The sequence below is a fragment of the Euprymna scolopes genome, chromosome 45 (genome assembly GCF_053919585.1).
Source record: "Euprymna scolopes isolate OS-2025 chromosome 45, ASM5391958v1, whole genome shotgun sequence".
Taxonomy (NCBI): Eukaryota; Metazoa; Mollusca; class Cephalopoda; order Sepiida; family Sepiolidae; genus Euprymna; species Euprymna scolopes.
The window spans coordinates 18,940,236-18,964,932 of record NC_136526.1 but is presented as its reverse complement, the minus strand read 5'-3'; the positions used below and the strand labels follow the sequence as shown (position 1 = coordinate 18,964,932).

The 24,697-nt window shown below is 36.2% G+C and overlaps 1 protein-coding gene and 1 pseudogene across 1 annotated transcript in view; one reads left to right on the top strand and one right to left on the bottom strand.

The window, feature by feature from the left end:
- The window catches only part of LOC145269055 (uncharacterized), a 688,318-nt gene that overhangs the window by 582,239 nt on the left and 81,382 nt on the right, over positions 1 to 24,697 (bottom strand). The window contains exon 2 of the mRNA XM_080124656.1: positions 20,347 to 20,415. Coding sequence (XP_079980782.1) covers positions 20,347 to 20,415 — 69 coding nt within the window. The remainder of the gene's footprint in view (positions 1 to 20,346; positions 20,416 to 24,697) is intronic.
- Positions 6,025 to 6,239, top strand: LOC145269955 (U2 spliceosomal RNA; annotated as a pseudogene).

Here is a 24,697-nt window from a genome sequence, read left to right as displayed (position 1 = left end):
GTCTGTTTCACTTGTTATTATCTCTTTTAGCCATACCGTTTTACTGAAGGAAAATTGTATTTTTTTTTCACAATATAGCTGAGATGATGATCTATAAACTGTAATAATTGTTTGAAATTTGGTCGAAAAATGAGTGAGCAGTGAAGCTTTAAAACAGTTCTAAATAACTAAAACTGCCACGTCACCATATATTCATTATATATATATATATATATATATATATATATATATATATATATATATATATATATATATAGGGTGTCCCAATCAAATGTATACACTCTTTAAATTATCTCAACTTGCTACATGAATACGCTATGTCACGTTCTCAAGAGATGTTTAGGAATAATGAATGGCACTTCCAGCACGATGGAGCACTTCCCCACTATCATCATGACATAAAACCATGCCTCGATAGTCACCTTCGAAACAAATAATTAAGACGAAGAGGAAGTATCGAGTACTGTCCAATCTCACAAGATTTTACGCCACCCCTTATAGATTTTTCTCTTTTTTTCGGGCGGCGTTGGGGGGTATATTTAACACAGAGTCCACACCACAAAACGAGCTACAATGATGAGCTGAAAGCAACCATTGAAAGAAGATGTGTCAACATACCAATTGAACTGATTAGAAACGTTTTCGATTCAATCAGTGAGCGTTGTCAGGTGTTCATGGACCACAATGGCCAACAATTTGAACACTTTCGATAATTAGGTGGTTTTTATATTTGTTTACAGTATTTTGATGTATGGAACTTTTCTTTCTTATAATAAATGTTGATGTTATGGTCATTTAAAGAGTGTATACATTTTATTGGGACACCCTGTATACACTAGTGTACCCGTTGGCTCTTGAAGGGTCATATGAAAAATGTTCAAAATAAAATGTGATTTTGAGATTATATTATCTTTTATTGTCTTGAGAAAACATTTTTTAAGTGATAAGTGAAAAAAATAAAACTCGCTGAGCCTCCAGAGCACTACTGTAAGCACTAATTAAAATTAAGAGGGTCCTACTAAAAACACTACTAAAACCAAGTTTCTACTTCTTGAAGAGCAAATATTTTTTTAAGTAAGGCCGGAAAAAAAATCGTCAGAAACCACAGGAGCGCTACTAAAAGCAGTAAATATATGGTTATAAATGTGATTATATTTATATATTGCATAGTTATATTTAAATCAGTTTTTTTTACTCAACGAGGATAAATTTGTTAGGAAAACATGTTAAAATAAGTTGAAACAAAAAAATATTGTTGACCTTGTGTATACTTTGAATAGCAGATGTAGCTTATAATATCGGACTTAATACAGCGCGACAATGAAATAGGTAAGAAGATGAACTTTTTTAAACCGGAAATCAGAAACCAGATAGACGGTTTAAAAACTCAAGTAAACAAGCTGATCTGTAAGTAAAGTAAGTTAATTTGCTAGTTAATTTGATTATATATATATATATGTGTGTGTGTGTGTGTGTGTGTGTGTGTGTGTGTGCGCGAGAGGAATATATAACCTTAGAAGCTTTAAAACCTTTAAAACTATATATATATATATATATATATATATATATATATATATATATATACTAGCAGTTCAGCCCGGCTTTGCTCAGGCCCTATGTACTGTTCATAACTTTATGTGCATATATTAAAAAGTTTGACTCGTGTCCAGATAACCTACATCTAAAATTTCAAGTGTTTAGATCCAAAATTGGTGGAGGAGTTTGGTAGAGTCTTCAAAGGTAAACTCTTTCAAATTTAATGTCAAATTTTCGCCTAAAAACTGATTAAAAACTTGCTGCATGTCTGAATACCCTTTATGTAAAATTTCAAATGATTAGACCCAACATTTGCTGGATAGTTTGCAAGAGACCACAAAGGTTAAATTCTATTGAACTTTGAGACCTTGGCAGCCAAATGGTCGGTCAAAAACCAATTAAAAACCTTTCCTTACGTCTGAATACACTTTACGTAAAATTTCAAATTTTAAGACCAAAAATTGGCTGAGTAATTTGGTAGAGACCGCAGAGGTCAAATTTTTGTAACTTTGACCCCAAATTTGACCCCTTAACATTTCTTGTTTTGGGCTCAAATCAAATTAAAAAGTTTGATACATGTCCAAGTAACCTACATCTAAAATTTCAAGTGTTTTACTAATTCCAGTTACTGCATGATCTTCGCTTATTGCAGCATTGTTTCCAGTTGTCCTGGACTTCTCCATGCCACTGAATTCAAGCAGTGCCGATTCAGGAGAGGTGTGGTGGGAGATTACGCCACACTTGCCTCACATGTAGCTACCCTTTCAGAGAGTATCCATCGTCTCTTAAAGACTGAACAGAGGCATCGATCTCCTAATTTCCATGAATCACAATCGCTCAAATATATTCAGTCTAAAATTCCAAAAGCGATAGAGAACATGCCTTACAAAGTTTAATCTGCATTCATCACAAAATAAGTTATTGTTATTGTTATGCTGAACCACCACATTATTATCATCATCATTAGCTGTGATAGTAGTAGTGCGAGTTTTACTTTCTCTACCTCTTTTGGGAACCTACGCCAGTGAGTAGAGATTAAGTTAACTAGTATAAAGTTTGGCAAGGGTTTCAGTAATATATGTCATGAAAATTTTGCAGCAAATGACGATATACCCAGCTGCATGTGGTGGGATTGAAGTGAGGGTCAAAAGTTAGCTCCCTAGAGAAAAATATGCTAGAAATGCAAACGTCAATTGATTTGACATGGAGATGACGTCACGTTTTGCAGTACAGAACAGAGTTTTTAGTAAGTCTCTCATTGGGAACGATACAGAGAAGATGCGCTTGACAATGTAGAAATCTAACTGAATGTTGCCTTTAGACTCTGCCCTACGTTGCCATCATCAAGACTAAAGTAAAAAAAAAAAAATAAGTAAATAATAAATTAGTTAATTCGTCGCAGTGGTCTCTCCCCAACGAGTAATCTCTTTAAATAAAACATTTGAAATCGCGACGAGTCGCCATTGTTTTCATGCTTGTGTAGTTTTGGGCATATATGTCATAATCATGTAGTTTTGTTCATATACGGCATAATCAAGTTGACACTCCAGTTCTTGCTGCATCACCGAATTTAAGCAACGTTGAGCCTGGTCAGTACCAAATGGGTGATCAATTTGAGAATTCCAGGCGCTGTATGGAATTTGAGAATTCAAAGCATCAACACCTTCCCACGAGTTGCAAAAACCTAATGTTGCCATCTCCCCTTACTGGGATATATATATATATGCGACTGGGGACTGCTTGTGAATTTCATACTCCTGGGAAGAAGCTGGTTAAACCCGCACAGTGTTAGTGCCGTTTCCATTTTTAGTTTTGTTCGTTTAGCTAGGCAAAGGAAGGCAGAGGTCAGCAACGATGACAGGATCACGGCCCATTCATGGAAAAGCGACGATCGAAAGAATAAAGAGCAGCAGCCACCGCATGTATATATGAAGACATTGATCGACTGTGCTACTTGATTGCTCACCAGCAAGAACGCACATGTGCAAAAGTACGTCTTTATAAAAGCGATCATGTGGGAACGTTTGTTTAACGTTGAAAATGTTACAATCACGTGACACCACTTATGCTTGGTCTCAAAAAATGGAGCTCTCTTCTCTATTTTGTTCAGAAAAAGGGATGTACTCATTTCACGTCTGCTATATACACGTACGGCACGATCACGCTGACACACCAGTTCTCGCCAGATCACCAAAGTTAAGCAACATTGATCCTGGTCAGTACCAGATGGGTGACCATTTGGGAAGGCAAGGCACCGTATATACCGCGAGATAAATATACCAAGTTGGGAAACTGTCGCAGTCTATCCTTTTCTCAAGGGTAGATGAGCCTCTCTTACGCCGTAGTAGGCCACCCATCTACTGATGGCGTCGTGATAAAAAAATACCCTTGATAGCCCTAGCGAAGTATCAAGTACTCAGCTATGAACAATATTTAAATTACACTACAAACTCGTGTAGTGAGTTCGATCTTGGCTGCGGCTGAATGTTACGTGATAACCATTTGCGAATATATGCTTAATATATAACTTAATAAAGTACTTATAAGAAACGAATTTATTTTGGAAAAAAAAGTTGTTTCTTACTCAATCAAATGTATCTATTTATACTATAAATAAAATTCTAAATTTTTATTTATTTATTTATGTGTGTGTGTATATATACCAATAAAACTTTCGAACGGATGCACCGAATTGAAAAATTTATTTTTTCCCTGAAAGGTATGCGTCTCTAGATTGTCCTTATCTACATATGGTTCGTAACGAACAACGCTGAGTCATACAAAAAGCCCGAAATAAGGGGTTTGGGGGCCATTTCATGCAATTGTGAAAAAAGACAAGCGGACTGCAATTGTTGAGCTGTTTAAAGTAGGAAACTCCAGGAAGGATATCTGTAAGAGCCTGAAAGTGAACAGAATGCTGGCGTGGAGGACTTTAAAACGTTTTGAGGAGACTGGAGACATTCAGAATAGGCCAGGGCAAGGTCGCCCTCAAACAGCTACTATGTCAACGGAATTTAGCACTGTCTGTATACAGTCGCGGTAACATCTTTCGACATACGGACAGGACTTGTGGCACAATGGATTACACGTATGACTACGAATAAGAAGATTCCAGGTTCGAATCCTGGAAAGTTCGTAATAATTTTAACCATCGTTTAATCCAACGTTTACTCATTATCCTTGTCCTTAGGGTATTTTTGTTTTTTTCAGTGATTTTGTTTTGTGCATATGGGAATTTTCCATACTCCGAGTTCAAAAGGTAAGTGTTGATGGTAAGACGATGTTGAGTGTACTCGATTTTGTGTTTGACTCAGCGTTGTGTTGTGTGTGCCGACGCGGCACACCTGCTAGTATACATAAATAAAAAAATTCAACTTGTTTCAATAGTGAACCTACATATTACAGACATAGAAAGCATATTTATACCGTTTTCAAACAATGACTAGAAGTAAAAACGGGGGGAAAAAAAAAGAAACGAACATTGTGACGTATTCCATTACTTTTCATTTTAGCCTCAGGCGAAAATCACCTCATGAATGTCGGCCATCTTGTTTTGCATACACGCAGTTCTTGTGTTCCTACTGACACTGAATGTCTTTCATCACTACGATTTTTCTCGGTATTATGCAGACGTCAAAATTAATTTAATATTCTTCCAAAGAATATATATATCTTTTTTTAATTTATTTTAGACAAGACAGTCATGTTTTCCTTCACACTCAGGAGAAAGAATACATCGCGAGACTAAGGCAGGTCTTTCTTTGAAAAGCAAACGAGATATTCTGAGTTTTCACAATTCCCAAGAGAGAATTTACCATTATCGTTTGTGTCGTATTCTGAAAGCTTCATGCTGGAATACAGAAATCATGTCTAAGCTCTTTGCATCTTAGTCGACCCAGGGAATATTTTCATTTTTCTGTTATTTCCTATAAAGTTTTATTTTGTCTCTTCCGTATGAATAATAATAGAAAAGGGAATAAAATATAACAAATGAACAATGAGGCGAGCATTGGAAATAGATTCACTCGTACGAGAGCGAATCAAGTTCAATCTACAAGAAGACGCAGCAGTAATTAAACAACTGAAAATGCTGTATGGTTTGATTGAGATAATGCAGAAGTGGTGTGATTGAATTAAATTTAAAGATGTAGAGAAAGTAGCACTACTACCATTACAGCTAATAAAAATCTACTAAGCCTTTTGGCCAAGATGTGCCTAAGTTTTTTGTTCAGTGTTGATTTTCAATGTATTTTTAACATGAATAAAGGATTTAATATCTCAAAGTGTAGTATCTGTTCTTCAGATGCTGCACTAAAGGTAATTTGTCCCAGTCAATTGAGAGGAAACCCTCTATACTGGGACAATCATTATTTTTGGTAGCCAAAGTGCCCTCTTTTTGCCTACTTTTAGGGGAGCTGGTTTTTACCCCACATTAAAAACGGCCTTGTGCCTAATTTGCTTTGGTGGGGAAGCAAATAAATACAATAAAAATCTACTTGGCCTTTTGGCCAAGATCAAAGTGTAGTATCTGTTCTTCAGATGCTGCACTTCCATTTCTTGTTCTCTTTCAGTGGAGGAACAGTCCTTCACGACTGAGACAATTTTTTTTTTTTTTTGTACCTTTTCTCCACGTTAAAAAACAACTCTGGTGTCTAACTCTGTCCCGTGGAGAGGCATTGTAAATACCAAGTGTAGTATCTGTTCTTCAACACTTCTTCAAAGTGTAGTATCTGTTCTTCAGATGCGATACTTCCATTTCTCGTTCTCTTTCAGTGGAGGAGAAATCCTTCACGACTGAGACAATTTTTATTTTTGTACCTTTTCTCAACGTTAAAAAACGACCCTGATGTCTAACTCTGTCCTGTGGGGAGGCATTGTAAATAGGTACCATTACAGCTAATAATGATGGAACAATAAAAGTGTCGATCCAAAGAAAACAAAACTACAGCTTTATTTAAAAACTTTTACTGAAAGCATCAATTCAAGTAAGTTGATTATGTAGTAGAGATGACTGGCTGGCTTTAGTGTTGTGTGAGGTCATGTTGGTGATGTTCTCGGTGTATGACCAAACGAAGTAGTCGAGCGGGTTCAAGTCAGGGAAGGAGGGAATCAGTGAGAGAAGGGTACAAAGTCGTAGCACTCGTTCTGAAATCAAGTATGGGTCTCTTTGGACTTGTGGGCCGATGTCGAGTCCTGCTGCCACACCCAGGATCTATCAGCGGCCACCTGATGGCACAAGGAGATCACCACACTCTTCAGCACATCCAGGTACACTTTGGTGTTGACTGCAAAGCCGACTTCGAAGATGTGAAATCACCTCACTTGAAACCACACCCTGGGCACGCCCCTGTTATTTGTGTCAATCCAGCGATGCATTTTCAGAGTGGAAATTGGTCATGTTGTCATAACTTGGATCAGTAGAGAGCATGAGTTGTACAGTGGCGCATCTCCGATCTCACTCGTTGAACATTGTGTCACTTTCAGGCATAATAGAAGGCTCTTATCGATGCTAGGATTTGCACACAGCTAACCAACGGAAATGGAATCATGTCGTCTTTTCTATGGCAACAATTCTATCATTCCCCACTCCGTATATATTATTCTGATCTCTGCCAGACTGAGCCACTTATTTCTTACGTTAAGGAAATAAGTTAAAAAGGAAATAATTATTTGTTTATTTAGCCTCTCTCTTCTAAGTCCATTTTCTGCAATAAAACCTTGAAGAAAATTAACGAACGTTTACTTGTGCCTTTACTGCCTCAGAAGTTTCATTCGTCTAAGTTAAACAGGAAAGGCGATAGACAACCATGAAATGATCACTGTAATCTTTCAAAACAATAAAATGGAGATAATTTCAGGTGTCATAAGTGTTACGACCTCTTGGGAAATCCGGGGTTTTGCTATCTCGGAAAATCTATAAGCAGAAAGATGCGTTCGTTTTTTTATCTTTTTAATCAAGACCAATCCTGCTATCTCACCGTGGTAGTAATTGATAGCACATGTCAATTGTTTCCTATACCAAATACGACAATCACAGCCAACTGTGACAATAAAGAGAATAAACAGATCCGCATGTGTGCATGAAAAGTTTAATTTGTTTGTTTTATTGATCGCTTATTTATAAAAACATAACAAATCACTAAATATATATTATTTAATTGGAATTCATTGAGATGAGTATTATTTATTGATTTTTATTTATTGCGGACTATTATCCTTATCTTTTCTTAGTTGTTTCACGACGTTTCGGCCAACTATTCCTCTGGCCTTCGTCAGGTGATAACCGTGACAGTATAGGAACTCTGAATCTCCGGACTGCTTCAACTGCTATTTACTGCCTTCCATAGTTGTCGTCTTCTCACCACGTATTTGGCCAAGTAAGCCTCTGACTGGCTTTGGGTAGGATTGAAACCGCTATCTTCAGACAATTCTCACCTGGAACCGTAGAAATTCAACAGGAAATATAACAACTTTATAGATAGATATTTAGAGATTTATAAAGAATCAGAATCGGTAATTATATTGGAATAGCAGGTGGACTGTTCTGGTTCTTTCTGGTCCTGCTCTCTCAGATTGAAGTATTTGTTCTGGTTTGTCCTAGGAAGTCGACCCCCCACCCAAGGCTTTACCATCTCTCTTTGAAAAGGGTTTGATTTATTGTCAATTGGTAGAGGCGTCCCTGGCAGGGAATGCCAAGAGGGTCGCTCAAGCATTTTTTGCAGGACTAGAGTGTGTTACTTATCATGCACTAGTTTACAATCTCCACCTTGCGACATTGTACTATATCTTGCTATGGTTGGAAGGAGGTTAATACCTTCTTTTCTTCATTTTCTTTTCAGTCAGTAGATTTCATTCTTTTTAACGAATGAGATTCGTTGGTTTACACTTTGCTTATTAAGATGAATTTACTTATGACATTGAATGATCAATTATTCTGTTTCTGATAGGTTGTGAGTTCGATAATGTTGAGATGATTAATCAAGAATCGGAAAATCTGTGTGTATTTCCCGATGCCAAAAACGATTCTTTTTATTTTATTAGTTTAAAACTTAACTTTCCATAATGAAACGATAAATCATTTTTGAGATGAGGATTCCTTATTCATATTATTTGAATTCATCGGACTACTGTTCTCATCTTGAGTGTGATTTTCAAAACGTTTCGGTCGATGTAGCCTCCGACCTTTTTCAGGTGTATCTTGTCGAACTCGGGAATTTGGACGGAATTTCCAGCGAAACCTTCAAGGACCTGTGGCGCAATCGTTAGAGTAATTGGAAAAATAAATCGTAAAAAGTGTACTTGGAAAAATTAATTGTAAAAATTGATATTCTTCTGAAAGTTGAAGGTTCAATCCTCAGTGTGGGCGACCGAAAAATACAATTGCTAATTACTTAGGACCTCTATCCAGTCATGGCTGATGGAACAAGAGCACGCTATCCCCGTGAAGTAAATAAAGGGTTCCGCTCCAAATTCCATCCAAATTCCAGAGTTCAACAAGGTACACCTGAAGGAGGTTCGAGGTTACACTGATCAAAACGTTGTGAAAATCACACTTAAGATGAGAACAGTAGTCTGATGAATCCAAATAATACAAAATGATAAATATTTATTGATTTTAAACTACCAATAAAACAAAAATCTATAGATTAGTCTCACAAGAGTATATGCTCATAGACTCTCTCTTCTAAGTTTATTTTGTACAATGAAACTTGAAGAAACTCAGCTAACGTTTCCTTGTGTCTTTCCTGTCTATTCGTCTAAGTTAAACAGGGAAGGCGATTGATAACAATGAAATGTTTCAAAGCAATAAAAAGGAGATAATTTCTAGTGTTACAGAAGTTATGGCTCTGGGGACATATGGGGTTTTGCTGTTTATTATTTTTTTTTGAGATAATCCGGCTACTTTATTCGCCCGCGCAAAAAGAGAAAACAACTGTATATTTAGAAATTCATGGAAAATCAGAATCGGAGTCAGTAATTGTATCGGAATTGGGTAAAATATTGGACTCGTCCCATCACTACTCGTTTCCTAAAGTTTTAACATGTTTTTTTTTTTTAACTTTTCAAACTACACGACAGACAAAGTGAACTCTTTTATGGCAGATATGCGGCAAGTCAGGGTCACTTCTACTAGTCCATCTGGATCCATCTGTGTAATACAAATATTCCTACTTAATCAAAACTGACTTCTCTTCTGGTCATTCCCTTAAATGGGATCTTGGAACTATTTTCCTTGTTTGAATAAATCAAACTTATTGAACTTTTCCACTTTGTTATGATAGGTTAGACCATGGCATTTCGAATATGTATGTAAATGTTTAATTTATATAAAGACTACCCCCTATTAGTATATATATAGACCTAAACATTTAACCCTCTCGTCATTGACTATCCCACTTGAGAAAGCCCATATAAGATAGGCAAAACGTTGGGCTTCTAGATCTCTCCACCTCCATTTTATTTTCACATCGTCGGATTTTATCAATTTTTAATAATATATATATATATATATATATATATATATATATTTTACTATATGCATTTACTTACATACTTACTTGCTTGCTTTATCCGGAATTTGCAGATACCGGCTATCCTCTCCCCTTAAATTTTTTTTTCTTAAATTTCATTTGGTGTCTTTTAATAACTCCTATTGATATTTAAACTGCACAAATCACGTGACATTTGCATGCAGCATATATAATTCATAAAAAAAAACGTAACATAGATCGCTAGCTGGGTTGCCTATCACGGCTGAAGAGTGGCCCATCTATCTTCAAGAGAAGGATAGACTGTGCCAGTTTCTCAACCTGGTATTTTACCTCATGGTACAGACAGCGCCCCGTCTTCCCAAATGGTCACCAATCTGGTACTAGCCAGGCTCAATGTTGCTTCACTTCGAGGATCTGGCGAGAACCGGTGTGTCAAGATGATTGTGCTGTATACATAATTGGTGTCCACCCTACTGGGTAAGTCTGCTGATTTTAAACAGCTGTATATTTTCAAATATTTGTACTGGGGTTTTCTTTTCTTAATTTCATTCATCTAGAGCAGGGGTTCTCAACCTGGGGGTTCATGGAATATTTCTGGGGGTCCACAGGCAAAACATAACAAAACTTATCATAATTATTATAGTTGTCGTAGAATACTTTATTTGCATTAAATTAGTTTTCATTTAAAAATAAAGCTTAATTATATAATATTTCTTTGATTATTAAAACCTCAAAATTTATATTAGTGAAAAATAGAAAATTGCCTTATGACCAATAGTTATGAAGGGGTCCACCAAGATAAAAAGAAGGGAAAAGGGGTCCATGAGTAAAAAAAGGTTGAGAACCACTGATTTAGAGAAATGTAAACCTATGTCCTCTCTGGGCTGCATTTGTTGCAATCCTGGTTCACGGGACCATAGATGCAACCCATCAGGGATACACTTTTAACTGTCTAGTGGTGGACACTTCAAGGGTGACCAGACTCTCACAGGGCACGCAAAACGTGCATGACCCTAAATTCGGCCATCGCTTTGACTTCGTGCTGGATCTTGCTTCCATTTCTGATGTCGTCTTTTACGATTTTGTCGCCCACAGTATTCTGGGAACAGATGGACAACTAACCTTTCTATGAAAACAGCACCCACTGTCTGCATAATCATTTTTTTCTTTTTTACTAAAGGTCACCATTTATTAACGCTCAAATGCCACTCGAAGATAAGAGTTAATGAAAGTCAGGTAATCAGTGAGACAGCACTGTGATGATGTAAACTTTCCCAAGAAACACTCGTCTAGCTGAAAACACTATCAATAATTCCCCCGACTCTTTATCTGTGCCTGAACCTAAACGTAGATTCCATGAACAAAGCTTCTTTCTTAGAACTGCACGCCTGTGAAATTGTCTTCCGTTTTCCTGCTTTCCGGCTGACTGCAATATGGTAGTCTTCAAGTCTAACGTAAACAACTTCTTGATGAGCCGTTCCACATTTCTGGAGTTGCACTTCTCTACTCCAGTTGCATCAGAAATATGTCCAATTAGTAAGCCGCCCGGCATTGCCTGGTCGTAAAATACGCTTAAATATGATATTTTGATTAAGGCAGATGTCGTATTATTATATTATATTGGACCCAATGCATAGTAATGATTAAAAAAAAAAAATGACTTGTGCACCATCACCGAGAATTGAAACCAAAACGTTTAGCTTACGATTTACTTCTTCCTTTGACGGCAATCACTGCACGATGAAGACATATTTACTGCTACTGTGTTTATTATAAGTTTTTTACGCAAATATTACGCAAGTATAAATCATGTAGAATATCTGCATGAATATAATTACACGTAATCCCGAAAAAAAACTAATATGGAATTAATTAAAATGAATGTTTTAAAGAATATGCAAATAGCTAGATTAGCAATTCCAGGACCCATATATAACAAATATGTATTTTCTTTTTAAAAGAAAAAGGGTTCGCCTTTTTCTTTCGACGCTTGGTGTGTGATGTGTGTTCTGATGCTACACTGAAGTTGGGTTAGTTGGTCCTTTAGAGAGAGGCCCTCTATACTGAGACAATTACTATTGTGGGATACTGCTAAAGTGCCTCCATTTCGCCCTTGTTTCGGGGGAGCTGGTTCCCCCCACATTGGAAACGACCTTGTGTCACATTTGCCTTCATGAGGAAGCAAATAAATACCGAAATAAATAGAAAAAAAGGGTTTTTAGTATACAACGATGGAAAAAAAAAACATATATATACATATAAACGTCACCTTCTGTGTCTGTGTATGAGTTTCTTCCCTATAGGTTCCGAAACGTCTGAGCCTATCTTTTGCAAATTTCACACAAAGTAATTCATATTTCTCTCAGTGTACTTAGAAATGTGTTGTACAGTATCGACAATGGAAAAATATCTGATCTGAAAAATAGTCTTTTCTCTCTTATAGATAAAAAGAATTTTTACAGGGGAATATTTTACGTTACACCGGCGAAGAGAAATAATAAAATATCAGCCAATCATGTATTTTCTTTTTAAATCAACAGAAAAATGGATTTTAGTATGCATACCAATACACAAAAACAAATTTATAGAAGTATATACATATATATATACTTCTATAAATTTGTGTAGACAAAAGATTTTGAAACATCAGTTGGAAATATTTACTGATTTAAAACCACCTGAACAGTGAGAATTATATATATATATTTTTTTTTCTCTCACTGGTTTTCCAACTGAAACCAATTTCCCTCTTTCCTCATTCGATTCTTAGCTTTTAATGTATCATTCTGACGTTTCCTCTCAGAGGGTCAGACGATAAGGCCTTCAGGAAATTTTAACAATTCCACCTGCCCGTTTTTTGTTTGTTTGTTTCTTTGATCTTTTTGATTTAAATTAAATTATGTTTCCTCTGAAATTTCTCCTTCCATTTTGCTGTACCAAGAATTTACTTACATATATATATACATATATATATATATATATATATATATATATATATATATATATATATATAATGCTCCCTATCTTGGGTTGAGCATATTGGGAAGTGATATACAAACTGCCATTAGCGTATTAAGCGATGCTCTTTGTGTAAACAAATCGAGCGGAGGCATTTGGACGATGTCAAATCATCGTTTATTCATTACCCACACAGCAGCAGCCATATAGCGTAATTGTGTGAAGCCTTGACTGTCATTTGGGCAGTTGGGTTTCGATCCTAGCTTGAGGCAGTTGCCTGTCTAGCCGCACTGATTAGCTGTGAAACAGCGAAACAGTACGGTATGTGGATAACTATAATGCTCCCTTGGGTTGAGCATATTGGGAAGTGATATACAAACTGCCATTAGCGTATTAAGTGACGGTCTTTGTGGCAAAACAGAATTTATTCATTACCCACACAGCAGCCGTATAGAGTAATGGTGAGAAGATTTGGCTGTCATTTGGGTGGTCGGGTTTCGATCCTGGCTTGAGGCAGTTGTCTGTCTAGCTGCACTGATGAGCTGTGAAACAGCAAAACAATACTGTATATGGATGACTATATAAAAACTATATATATACTAGCATTTAAGCACGGCGTTGCTCGGGTGTTTGGAGGTGTATGTTGAACAAAAAAAGAAAAAAAGTCAATTTTTTTTTAACTTTGGCCCCTATTATGACCGCTTAACATTTAATGTTTGGGGCTCAAATCAAGTTATTATATATATATATATATATATATATATATATATATATATATATATATATATATATATATATATATATATATATTTAATTGTAGTGATTCAATGAATTTCAAAAAACCTTTTCGAACAGAAATGTTTGAGTTTCATATCAAAGAATTTTTATTAATCTAAGCAAGACAAAGAATACTTTAGAAATTTAATCTCCTTAACCTATAGGGTTTGGATGCCTACAATCTCATCAGATGAGAAAATATTAGCAAATATTTATAAAGGTATATACCCTATTTGCTAAAGTCAGTGAGACATGGAAATTAAAAGTCGAAATAATTAATTAATCAGAAGTCATGTAGCAAGAGGATTTGAAGAAAACGATATGAAAATTGTAGATCCAGATTGCGTGGTAAAATCCTTGATGAACATTCTTTAAAGCAGTGAGGTAATAAGATCCGGGCTGTATATTGGGTAATCCGCATAGCTGAGTAGATATCCGGGTCGGGCATGTTCCTGGATAAATTTCTTTATGGGTCCAGTGAAAGTATTTTAAAGTCTGGTGAAAGCCTTATCATTAGAACTCTCTCTCTCTCTCTCTCTCATATATATATATATATATATATATATATATATATATATATATATATATATAAGCAGATGTACCCGGCGTTGTCCAGTATTGAAGGTAATATTAAATTCCTTTAAAAAAATGAAGTAATAAAAAAGACAAATGTGCATGTGCATAAATGAGTAAAAGCAGAACAAAAAGAACTACATTTTGTATTCTTTTGGTTTTGTCCCAGATTCTCTTTCTTCGAGCCAAGACATTTTTAGATATCTTGTCTTCCCAACTAATTCAGTATTTCCGACATTTTCCCTCCATTTTTTCCGATTATTTGATGAATTTATGTATTTTTTTTTTTTTTTGTTGCGAGGATTTGAACGTAACAAAACATGATTACTAGAGAATTCATCGCGTGACAGGCGCGAGGGCTTTCTATAGAAATTACCTATGAAAAAAAAAAAGGTAAAAGGAAAGATTGTTATTTTGTTATTGCATGTGTGTCTTTTATGAGAATTTGTCGGGGTTTGGGTTTGGGGGAGAGTTGCAGGAGGGGTTTGGGTTTGGGGGAGAGTTGCAGGAGGGGTTAGGGCTTCGCTGTTTTGGCATATATACTTAGATATCTGCCACGTATCAGTAAACTCATTTGGACGGACGGAAGCATACTGACAGATATGAATTGTCTTTTACAAGTTATATATATATATATATATATATATATATATATATATATATATATATATATATATATATATATATATATACACACACACACTCTTATATAAAAGTCATTTTCTGTGTCTGAGCTTATCTACTGCAAATTAACGCAAAGCTAATTTATATGTCTGGCAGTGTTCTTAGATATGTTTCGTACAGAATACCATCTGATAAGTATTGAAAATGGAAAAATATCTGATCTAAAAATAGTATTTTCTCTTATAGATAAAACAGAATTTTTACAGGGGACTATGTTATGTTATACCGGCGAAGGGAAATAAAAAAAATCTCAGCCAATCATTTCTTCTTAAAAAAAGACCGATTTATTGTCATCTGGGAATATCGCTCAATGATAGAGCATTTGACTACAGATCGAATAATCGCCTGTTCAAGTCTGGGTGTACCCCACCACTTTATTTTAATTTTTTCTTATTCATGAGTTCAATTTACGATAAAAGAAGAGGCACTATTTAAAATCGCCGCAAATCATTTCTTCTGCTTATTTTAAAACTAAACATTAATCAGAAGTGACTTTTCCAGGGCATTCATCGTCAAGCTCAAATATTAGACATTTGATGTATGACATTATCGTTATTATTTTTATTATTTTATTTATTTTGCGGATTAATCCACCGGGAAATATATTTCTCGTAATATATAGTAATCAACAGAGGAATAATTCTATAATAATACATACGCAATCTGCATAAATTAAAATCGTATGTTTAAGCGTATTGTATGATCAGGCAACGCCAGGCTTCCAACTACTATCTATATCTATCTATCTCACTTTCTCTCTATATATATACACATACATATAACTCGTATTTAGGTAAAAATGCACTTTTGTATAAAAAATTTAATTTATTCAAAAAGAATCACAAACAAAAAAAATAAATAACATCGACATAAAAAACGTGATAATCCAGAAGTCGCGCGAAATAGTCGGGTGGTACAGGTTTAGGCTTCTTATCATGGGGTCCCGATTTCGAATTTATCATATATATATATATATATATATATATATATATATATATATATATATAGTCATCCACACACAGTACTGTTTCGCTGTTTCACAGCTCATCAGTGCGGCTAGACAGGCAACAAGCCAGGATAAACTCGACTGCCCAAATGACAGGCAAGACTTCTCACCATTGCACTATACGGCTGCTGCTGTGTGGGTAGTAAATTAACGATGTTTTGACATCTATAAATATAAAAGCGAAAATGTATTTATGTACGTGTGTTCGCTTTTTCTGTGTGTCTACAAAAGGCTTCTTTCAGAGAAGCGGTCGGTCGCTTCACAACTTTTTATATCACATGTAAATCGTAATATCTCACAGTTAACAACGAAGCTCGCCTGTCTATTTAATTTGCTCGATTTCGGGAAGATAAATATTCAATATTTGTCGCTCGCCGCATGTGGGTTAGTCTTTTTCCTCTAACATCTTGGGGGGAAAAAAAGCGTTCAGCAGTAAATGAAATCCTGCAGTCAAACTTGACCTCATTAACTCATTAAAATGAGCACCTGCTAAATCCAAGTAATTAAATAAATTCTAGCGTGTTTCCGTTAGCATCTGGCGGTGGGGCAATGGTTAACGTCGCACTTTTTTTTTCACACTTTAATTTACAACTTTGCCTCAACGGTTCAGGTTCAATCCTCATACTTACTTACACACCTCCAAACACCCGGCAACGCCGGGTACCCCTCGCTAGTATATATATATATATATGTGTGTGTGTGTATATATATATATATATATATATATATGTGTGTGTGTGTGTGATGTGTGACAGAAGGGAGATATTTTAGTGACATCACAGAAGTCTTTATTTCGGGGGGGGGACTGTATGCGACAAAAGTATCGTTAAGAAGCAAGCAAAAGTTGCAAAAAGATTGAACATCAAATATTAAGAAACGGTTCCATGCTGATCCAAATGAAGCGGCAGGTTTCACGTCCGTCTGAGTTGGAATTGAAAATCCAACTGGGTTAAACGCTGAAAAAAATATATGCGTGTTATATAGGGCACTGCCGAGGGATACCAAGTAAGCTGTATTATTATTTCATGATCGTTATTGATGTTAGGAAAATAGAATGTTTAGAAAATATGCATCGGAATGCTAACGAGGAATGTTAACTTGATAGAATGGAATTGTATTCTGACAAATGTGTTTTCACTTGGAAGAGGAACTTGAAATCAAGAGGTCAGTTAGAATGTGGGAACAATAACAAATGGATTATGTGAAAACCATCAGGTGATGACGTAATAAATTAGAAAGATAGTTTTAGATATGGGCGTGGAGTTTAGTTAGTTGGAGGACAGTCAAGTATCGGCTATTAGTCGGGCCGGATATGGAATGAGATGATCCACTCAATATAAGTTGGTTCGTGAGTAGGAGGGGCGTAAAGAGTTAGATAACGGTGTAATTGCTACACCGGCAGAATAATTTAAAAATAAAAGATTATGAAATTAACAAGCTTGTCCAAGGTTTTAAAAAGAAGAGGGGATGAAACGATAACAAAACGTATGCTGATTGTTAATATGTTGTTTTGAAAAAAAGAAAAAAACGAATGAATTTATAAAATGGTGATCAACGTTTCGTCCCTTATTGCAGGGGACATCTTCAGGATATTAAAAGGGAAAATGCAGAAGAAGAAAACGATCATAGACCCTACGTAAGTGAAAAGGAAACTGTTAGAATCCTACCTATATCGGGAAGGAAACTATAAATATGTGTGTATGGGAAGGTTGGGTTGTTCAATGTCTATATATCTATATTGTGTTGTTCAATGTCTATCTATATATATATGTTTGTTAATATGTAAACACATATCCACACACAGGTACACAAACCAGATGTTTTATACAACCGGACGTTGTTGTTATACATACATGTAAAGAGACCGCAGTATATTTTACATACACATGATTTATGCCCCTCCCCTTTATTATATAGACCAAGATAGTCCAAGACAAATGCATCCGACTAAAAGGGTTTCCACGTAGCAACATTATCTTAAACCCATCCTATCATCACAGTGTTGTGTCTCTGTGCTTGTTTTAGAAGTAATTAAATGGAGTGTGCTCTGATGAACTCATACAACTAGTGCCCCCTCGATTTACATACTCCTGACTAACTCAACAAGATCGAAAATCTCACCCTTTCACTATTGAGATTCCTAGATGCCAGAAAGCTTTCTACTCTAGTAGTTTCATCCCTCGGACTATTACGCTTTGGAATTCTGTCCCTGTTTCCTGCTTCCCTGACTGTAGTAACCTGCAGAAGTTTAAATTGAATATGAACAAACATTTCGTGGCTCAACTCCCCTGTTAGATATGATTCCAAATAGTAGCTTCTTATGTCTAAGCAGCCTTCAGATAAATACAGGCAAAACCACGGTAATATACCAGCTATCACCTGACAATATAGCTATCGATCACGATATACGGTAAGGAATTAAAAGTCGTACAAGACTTTAAGTGCCTGGTAAGTACACTGACTATCAACGGCTGTGCACACAAGGCGATAAGCTGCCGCATCCAGAATGCGTGTGCTTTGTTTGGAAAACTAGAAAAGGAACGACATTAGACTAGAAATAAAATGCAAAGTTTATAAAGTAGTGGTATTAACTGCTCTACTATATTCAGTAAAAACCTACACACTTGTACAGGAACTACATAAAAAGGTTGGAAGCAATTCAACAGTGTTACCTAAGAAAAATTATGAAAATTAAATGCTACGATCTTGTACCAAATGTTGAAGTACTCAACAGGACCAACATGGACAGTATAGAAGCTGTACTCGCCTCTACACAACTGTGATAGACTGAACATGTGGCCAAAATGGAAAACAATCCCATCCCAAAAATCCTATTGTATGGAGAATTGGAAAATGGATATAAAAAGCTTGGGGGGCAGAAACTTTGCATTGCATGAAGGATGTGATAAAGTGCAACCTAAAGGCAATGAATATGAACACGAAAAAGTGCGAAGCGCTCGCGGTAGACCGAAGTTGCTGACACAGTAGCCTTCACAAAGGAAAGGCAGAAATAAAGGCAAAAATAAAGGCCAGGTCTGAAAAAAAAAAAACATTATCAAAGGCACAACCCTGGTAACTACTCATGCAGTTCTTGTGAGGAAACTTTCCATACTGAGCCTGGAATGCTACAACATTGTAGAATAAAGCACCGAAACCATCACTAGTCAGCTATGAAGGACAGCCTGATGATGATGAGGATGACGACGACAACAACAATGACGATAACGATGACGACGACAATGATGACGACGACGATAATGACGATGACAATGATGACGACGACGATGATGATGACGACAACGACGACGACGATGACGACGCCGACAATGACGATGACGACGACGATGATGACGACGACAACGACGACGACGACGACGACGACGACGACGACGACAATGATGACGACGATGATGATGACGACGACAATGATGACGACGATGCTGATGATGGCGACAACGACGACGACAACGACGACGACGACAATGACGATGACGACGACGATGATGACGACGACGATGATGACGACGACAATGATGACGACGACGATGATGACGACGACGATGATGACGACGACGACGACGATGACGACGCCGACAATGACGATGACGCCGACAATGATGACGACGACAATGATGACGACGACGATGATGACGACGACGATGATGACGATGACGATGATGACGATGACGACGATGACGACGCCGACAATGACGATGACGCCGACAATGATGACGACGACAATGATGACGACGACGATGATGATGACGATGACGATGACGATGACGACGGTGACGACGTCCAAATGGTAACATGCATTGTTTGTGGGTAAAAGAAAAGAAATAAGTCCATGCCAATGAAGCTGTTACCAATCTTGTATATGTATCCATCTCTCGAAGACACTGTCCCAGTCTAAACCAGCAGTGGTAATGATATATACTGCTCATTTCTTTTGATACTGTTTTTCTCTTCGTTTCATCTTCTGCTGTTTCTTATGTTATGTTTTCAAGCACCTGCCTTAGTAAACTCGTGAGCCATTGTCCACAAAGGTGCTGTCACGTTTGAAGATGCTCGTCGCAAGAAGCTCATTGCTGCCATAGATCAGCACCACAGAACATCAAGAGAAATGATACAAACTAGGAACTTTCGGTGCCTCTGCTGTGACAGATCCTGGGCCTCCCGTCTGGGGTTGCGCAACCATTTTCTAAAACACATATGAGTTGCCAAAACAAAGAATCTTCTTCGTTGGACTACCAACATAATATTACTTATTCAAAATATATGTTTTATATGTAGTGGAATAAAGAAAATGCATTTACTTACCGGAGTTTTCTTTTGCACTTGTGTTGGGGTGATGGTGAACGAGACGAAGAGTATGAATCACGAGAGATGCTGCAAAAAGAAAAAAAAAAATTTTCTGATTTTTTACGTCAAGATTAATTACTGGGATTATTCCTATTATTTGGACCCCAGTTTTCATTTTTATCGTTAATTTTACAACATTACATTTCGGCTGATGTAACCTCCGCCCTTCTTCAGGTTAATCTTGTCAGACTTGGGAATCTTTCTGTTGAACTCAGAAATCTATATGGAATTTCGAACAAATTTAATCCTCAAGGGTAGCATACTTTTGTTCCATCAAACATAGACTAAATAATATGCAATTTGTATTCTTAGTATCACCTGCACTGAGGATTGAACCTTCAACCTCCAAAAGAGTGTCACTCAGAACTGAATTTTACCATATAAATTGTGTATCATTCAAGACTTGTACTATCAATTAAATACAGAGCTCTGAAATTCGTACAGATTCCTGATTTCACAGAAAGATTCTTGAGTTTTACATGATACATCAGAAGAGGGTCGGAGCTTTCAGCGGCTGAAACGTTGTAAGAATATCAAGATGAGAACAGTAGTTGGAATAATCAAAATAAAACAAGAAAACTTTAAGGTAATAATCGTCAACAACCGAAGGATAAAGCATCAAGGCTCCAACTTATGGACTGTATGATGATTATATATATATATATATTGTTACAGAAAGCAGAAAGCTTCTGTTTTGTAATACCATTTTTTTTTTTCAATTTTTCATATCTTTTTTGTATATATATCGATGGTATATACAAAAAAGATAAGACGAAAAATTGAAAAAATAAAAAGTTATGGAAAAGCAGAAAATTTCTGATATCTTTAACAATGTCTCTTAAAATGAAAACAATTCTGCCTAAATATACGCAATACATATATATATATGCGTCCATATATATATATATATATATATATATATATATATATACATATATATATATATATATATATATATATATATATAAAATAAAAAAATGCAAAACCCGATCCCGCATTTTGCTAATTCCTACCCTCTGATGAGAAGGAAAGTATTTCTTCGAAACTCCGCGGATTAAGGACTATCCACTTAGCTAGTGTTTCCTTTTCAGATTAAATATGTTTTTAACTCATTTCAAAGTGTTTTTTAACATGTTTTATTAACTGTTTGCTCGTATATATATATATATATATATATATATATATATATATATATATATATATATATATACGAGGAGCTTGCAATAAGTAATGCCCCTGATCCACTCCCCATAGCAGCAGAGCAACGAAACTTGGCACAGTTATTAGTCTTTCTCTACATAGGAACTACCCAGAGTTATGCATTTCTCCCATCGTTTGATGCAGCTCTGGAAACCGTTTTCGTAGAACACCTCAGGTTGGTCCTCCAACCACGACGTGACTTCAGAAATCAAGGCTGCATCATCTGTGAAACGCTTTCCTTTCAAAAACAACTTCATGGCTTGGAAGAGGTGAAAGTTCGAGGGTGCAAGATCAAGAGAGTAGAGAGGATGGGGTAGGGTTTCATAACCACACACCCATGCTTCTGATCTGGCAACATGCGAGTTGTGGACTAGAGCGTTGTCCTGCAGGAGGAGGGTACCTTTGCTGATCTTGCCCCGCCTCTTGATTTTGATAGCTTTCCTTAATTTCCTCAAAAGTGAAGCATAATAGGCTCCTGTAATTGTGGTATCCTTTGCCAAGAAATCTGTCATCACAGCTCCGTCCTGGTCCCAGAAGACTGTAAGCATGACCTTGCCAGCGGAGGGCTTCATCCTTGCCTTCTTTGGAGGTGGTGAGTCCAAGTGCTTCCACTGCATTGACTGGACTTTGGTCTCTGGATCATAGTGATGGACCCAGGTTTCATCCTGTGTAATCAGTCTTTTGAAAAACTTTGTCTCATCTTCTTGGCACATTTCCAAATTCATCCTCGAGTACTCGACGTGTTCTCGCCTCTGGAATGGTGTGAGCAACCTGGGAATCCATCTGACAGACCCCTTATGCATATGCAAATGGTCATGAATGATAGTTTTCACATACCCTGTACTAATCTTGACATCTTGGGCTATTTGGCGAATAGTAATGCGCCGATCTTCCAAAATGGCAGCCTCAACTTGACAGACAGATGCCTCATCAATGGCAGAAGGGGGGGGGTGACCAGGTCAGGGAGCTGTTTCCACAGACTTCCGGCCATGTTTGAATTCACGATGCCAGCGTTTTACAAGGTCATATGATGGGGCATTATCATCATAAGTTTCTTTCATTTCATCAAAAGTCTCCTGAGGTGTGCGTCCATTCAAATACAAAAACCGGATCACTGCTCGACATTCAACAGGCTCCATTTCACACCTGACTCAGTTCAAACACCTGTAAAACAGAAACCACAATGAGTTCAGAGCTGTGATTTGCCACATAACCCGTAGAGATATAAATCATTGTACATGCAAAATTTCAGCTAGATCAGACAACTGGAAGTGGGTCAGGGGCGTTACTTATTGCACGCCCCTCGCATATATATATATATAGAGAGAGAGAGAGAGAAAGAGAGAGAGAGAGAGAGTGTGAGAAATATTTTCTGTGTGCTAGAATGTTTTGATTTTAAATTCTACACAATTATGCAGAATATAGAAACTATGCATAAATTGAATTCAGCATAATAGTGAAATAAAAATACTCATTGAATAAGAAATAATAAAAAATTAATAAGTAATTAATCAACGCACGTTTTTTAAAGGGATAAGTAAATTAGTTAACCCTCATGTAGTCACTCACATATCCATAACTCAATATATTACAAAGTTCATTTTAATAATTTTTAAACAGAAAAATGCCAATGTCAGAGCAAGGAAAAATCTCAACTTTATAGGTGTATTGATAGGACACTTGCGGGTGAGAGAAATTTTCTATCAAGTTAAAGGGCCTCACAACCTAAACATGTTTAGCCTTTTCCCTCTCAAGCATACAATGTGTACTACCAAAATGATGGTGGTGGTGGTGGTGGTGGTTTTTGGATTGAAGTGTGGTTCCATTTTTAGCATGTAGACAATGATGAATGGCTCGTTTAGTTTAAGGACAAAAACTATTTGGTTCTCTTGCCAGGTTCTGTTAGAATACTGCCTAAATATACGAGATATATATATATATATTATTATTATTATTATTATTATTATTATTATTATTATTATTTATGTAGATATATTCATATCTTGCTATGATGTGCAGACCGTTTCAATCATAATACGCAAGAAAAATTAAAAATTCAGAATTTAAAAATGGTTCGGGACCATTTTTAATTTTAGAGGAGATAAACTTAGCCATAACTGGCATGGGGCGAGGTTATGGATCTTAATTTTTTAATTTCTGAATTTTTAATTTTGATTTTGAATTTTTCTTGCCTGATCGAAACATTCTGCACATCGTAGCAAGATATAACTGTATTTACATAAAGAATAATAAAAAATATATATAACTTGGTCTTTTTGATTGAGCACTATAAACGACCTTTGTTGAAATTCAATTAGTCTTCGTTTTTGGATATCTCTCTACCTAGAATATATATATATGTCATGTAGTCGCTCATATATCCATAGTTCAATATATTACAACGTTCATTGTAATAATTTTTAAATAGAAAAAGTAGGGTTTTAATACCAATGTCAGAGCAAAGAAAAAAAAATCTTAACTTTATGGGTACATAGATAGTGGTCTTGAATATGGCCTTAAACTATATCCAATCATGAGACCCCAGCTTGCGGGCTTTGGGGAGTGTGGAGCCACCCTTTAATTGCTATTGCTCCCAGGTCCACTCTGACCCAGTGTGGTAGTACTTGTTAGGGTCCCAACTATGGGTTAAATAGAAACCGACTTGAAAATATATATATATTCTATTAAAAATTTTTCTTCAAAATTTGGCATTAAATATTCTAAAAAGGATTGATATGCCATAAAACAAAGACAACCAACCAACCAAACATAGATTGGATACTTACAGGTGAAAAAAAATTTACTATTATGTTAAAGGGCCTCACAAACTAAACATGTTTGCCTTTTTTCTCTCAAGCATGCAATGTGTACTATCAAAATGGTGGTTGTGGTGGTTGGTTTTGGATTTAATTGTGGTTCCATTTTCAGCATGTAGACAATGATGAATGGCTCGTTTAGCTTAAGGACAGGAACTATTTGGTTCACCTGCCAGGAACCGTTAGAATGGATCATGTGAAGTTAAATAGCTGCTTGATTCAATTGAAATATCTCCTTCAAACACTTTTGTAGTCAAGTATATACTTTGATGAGACTGTAACGTACATACACA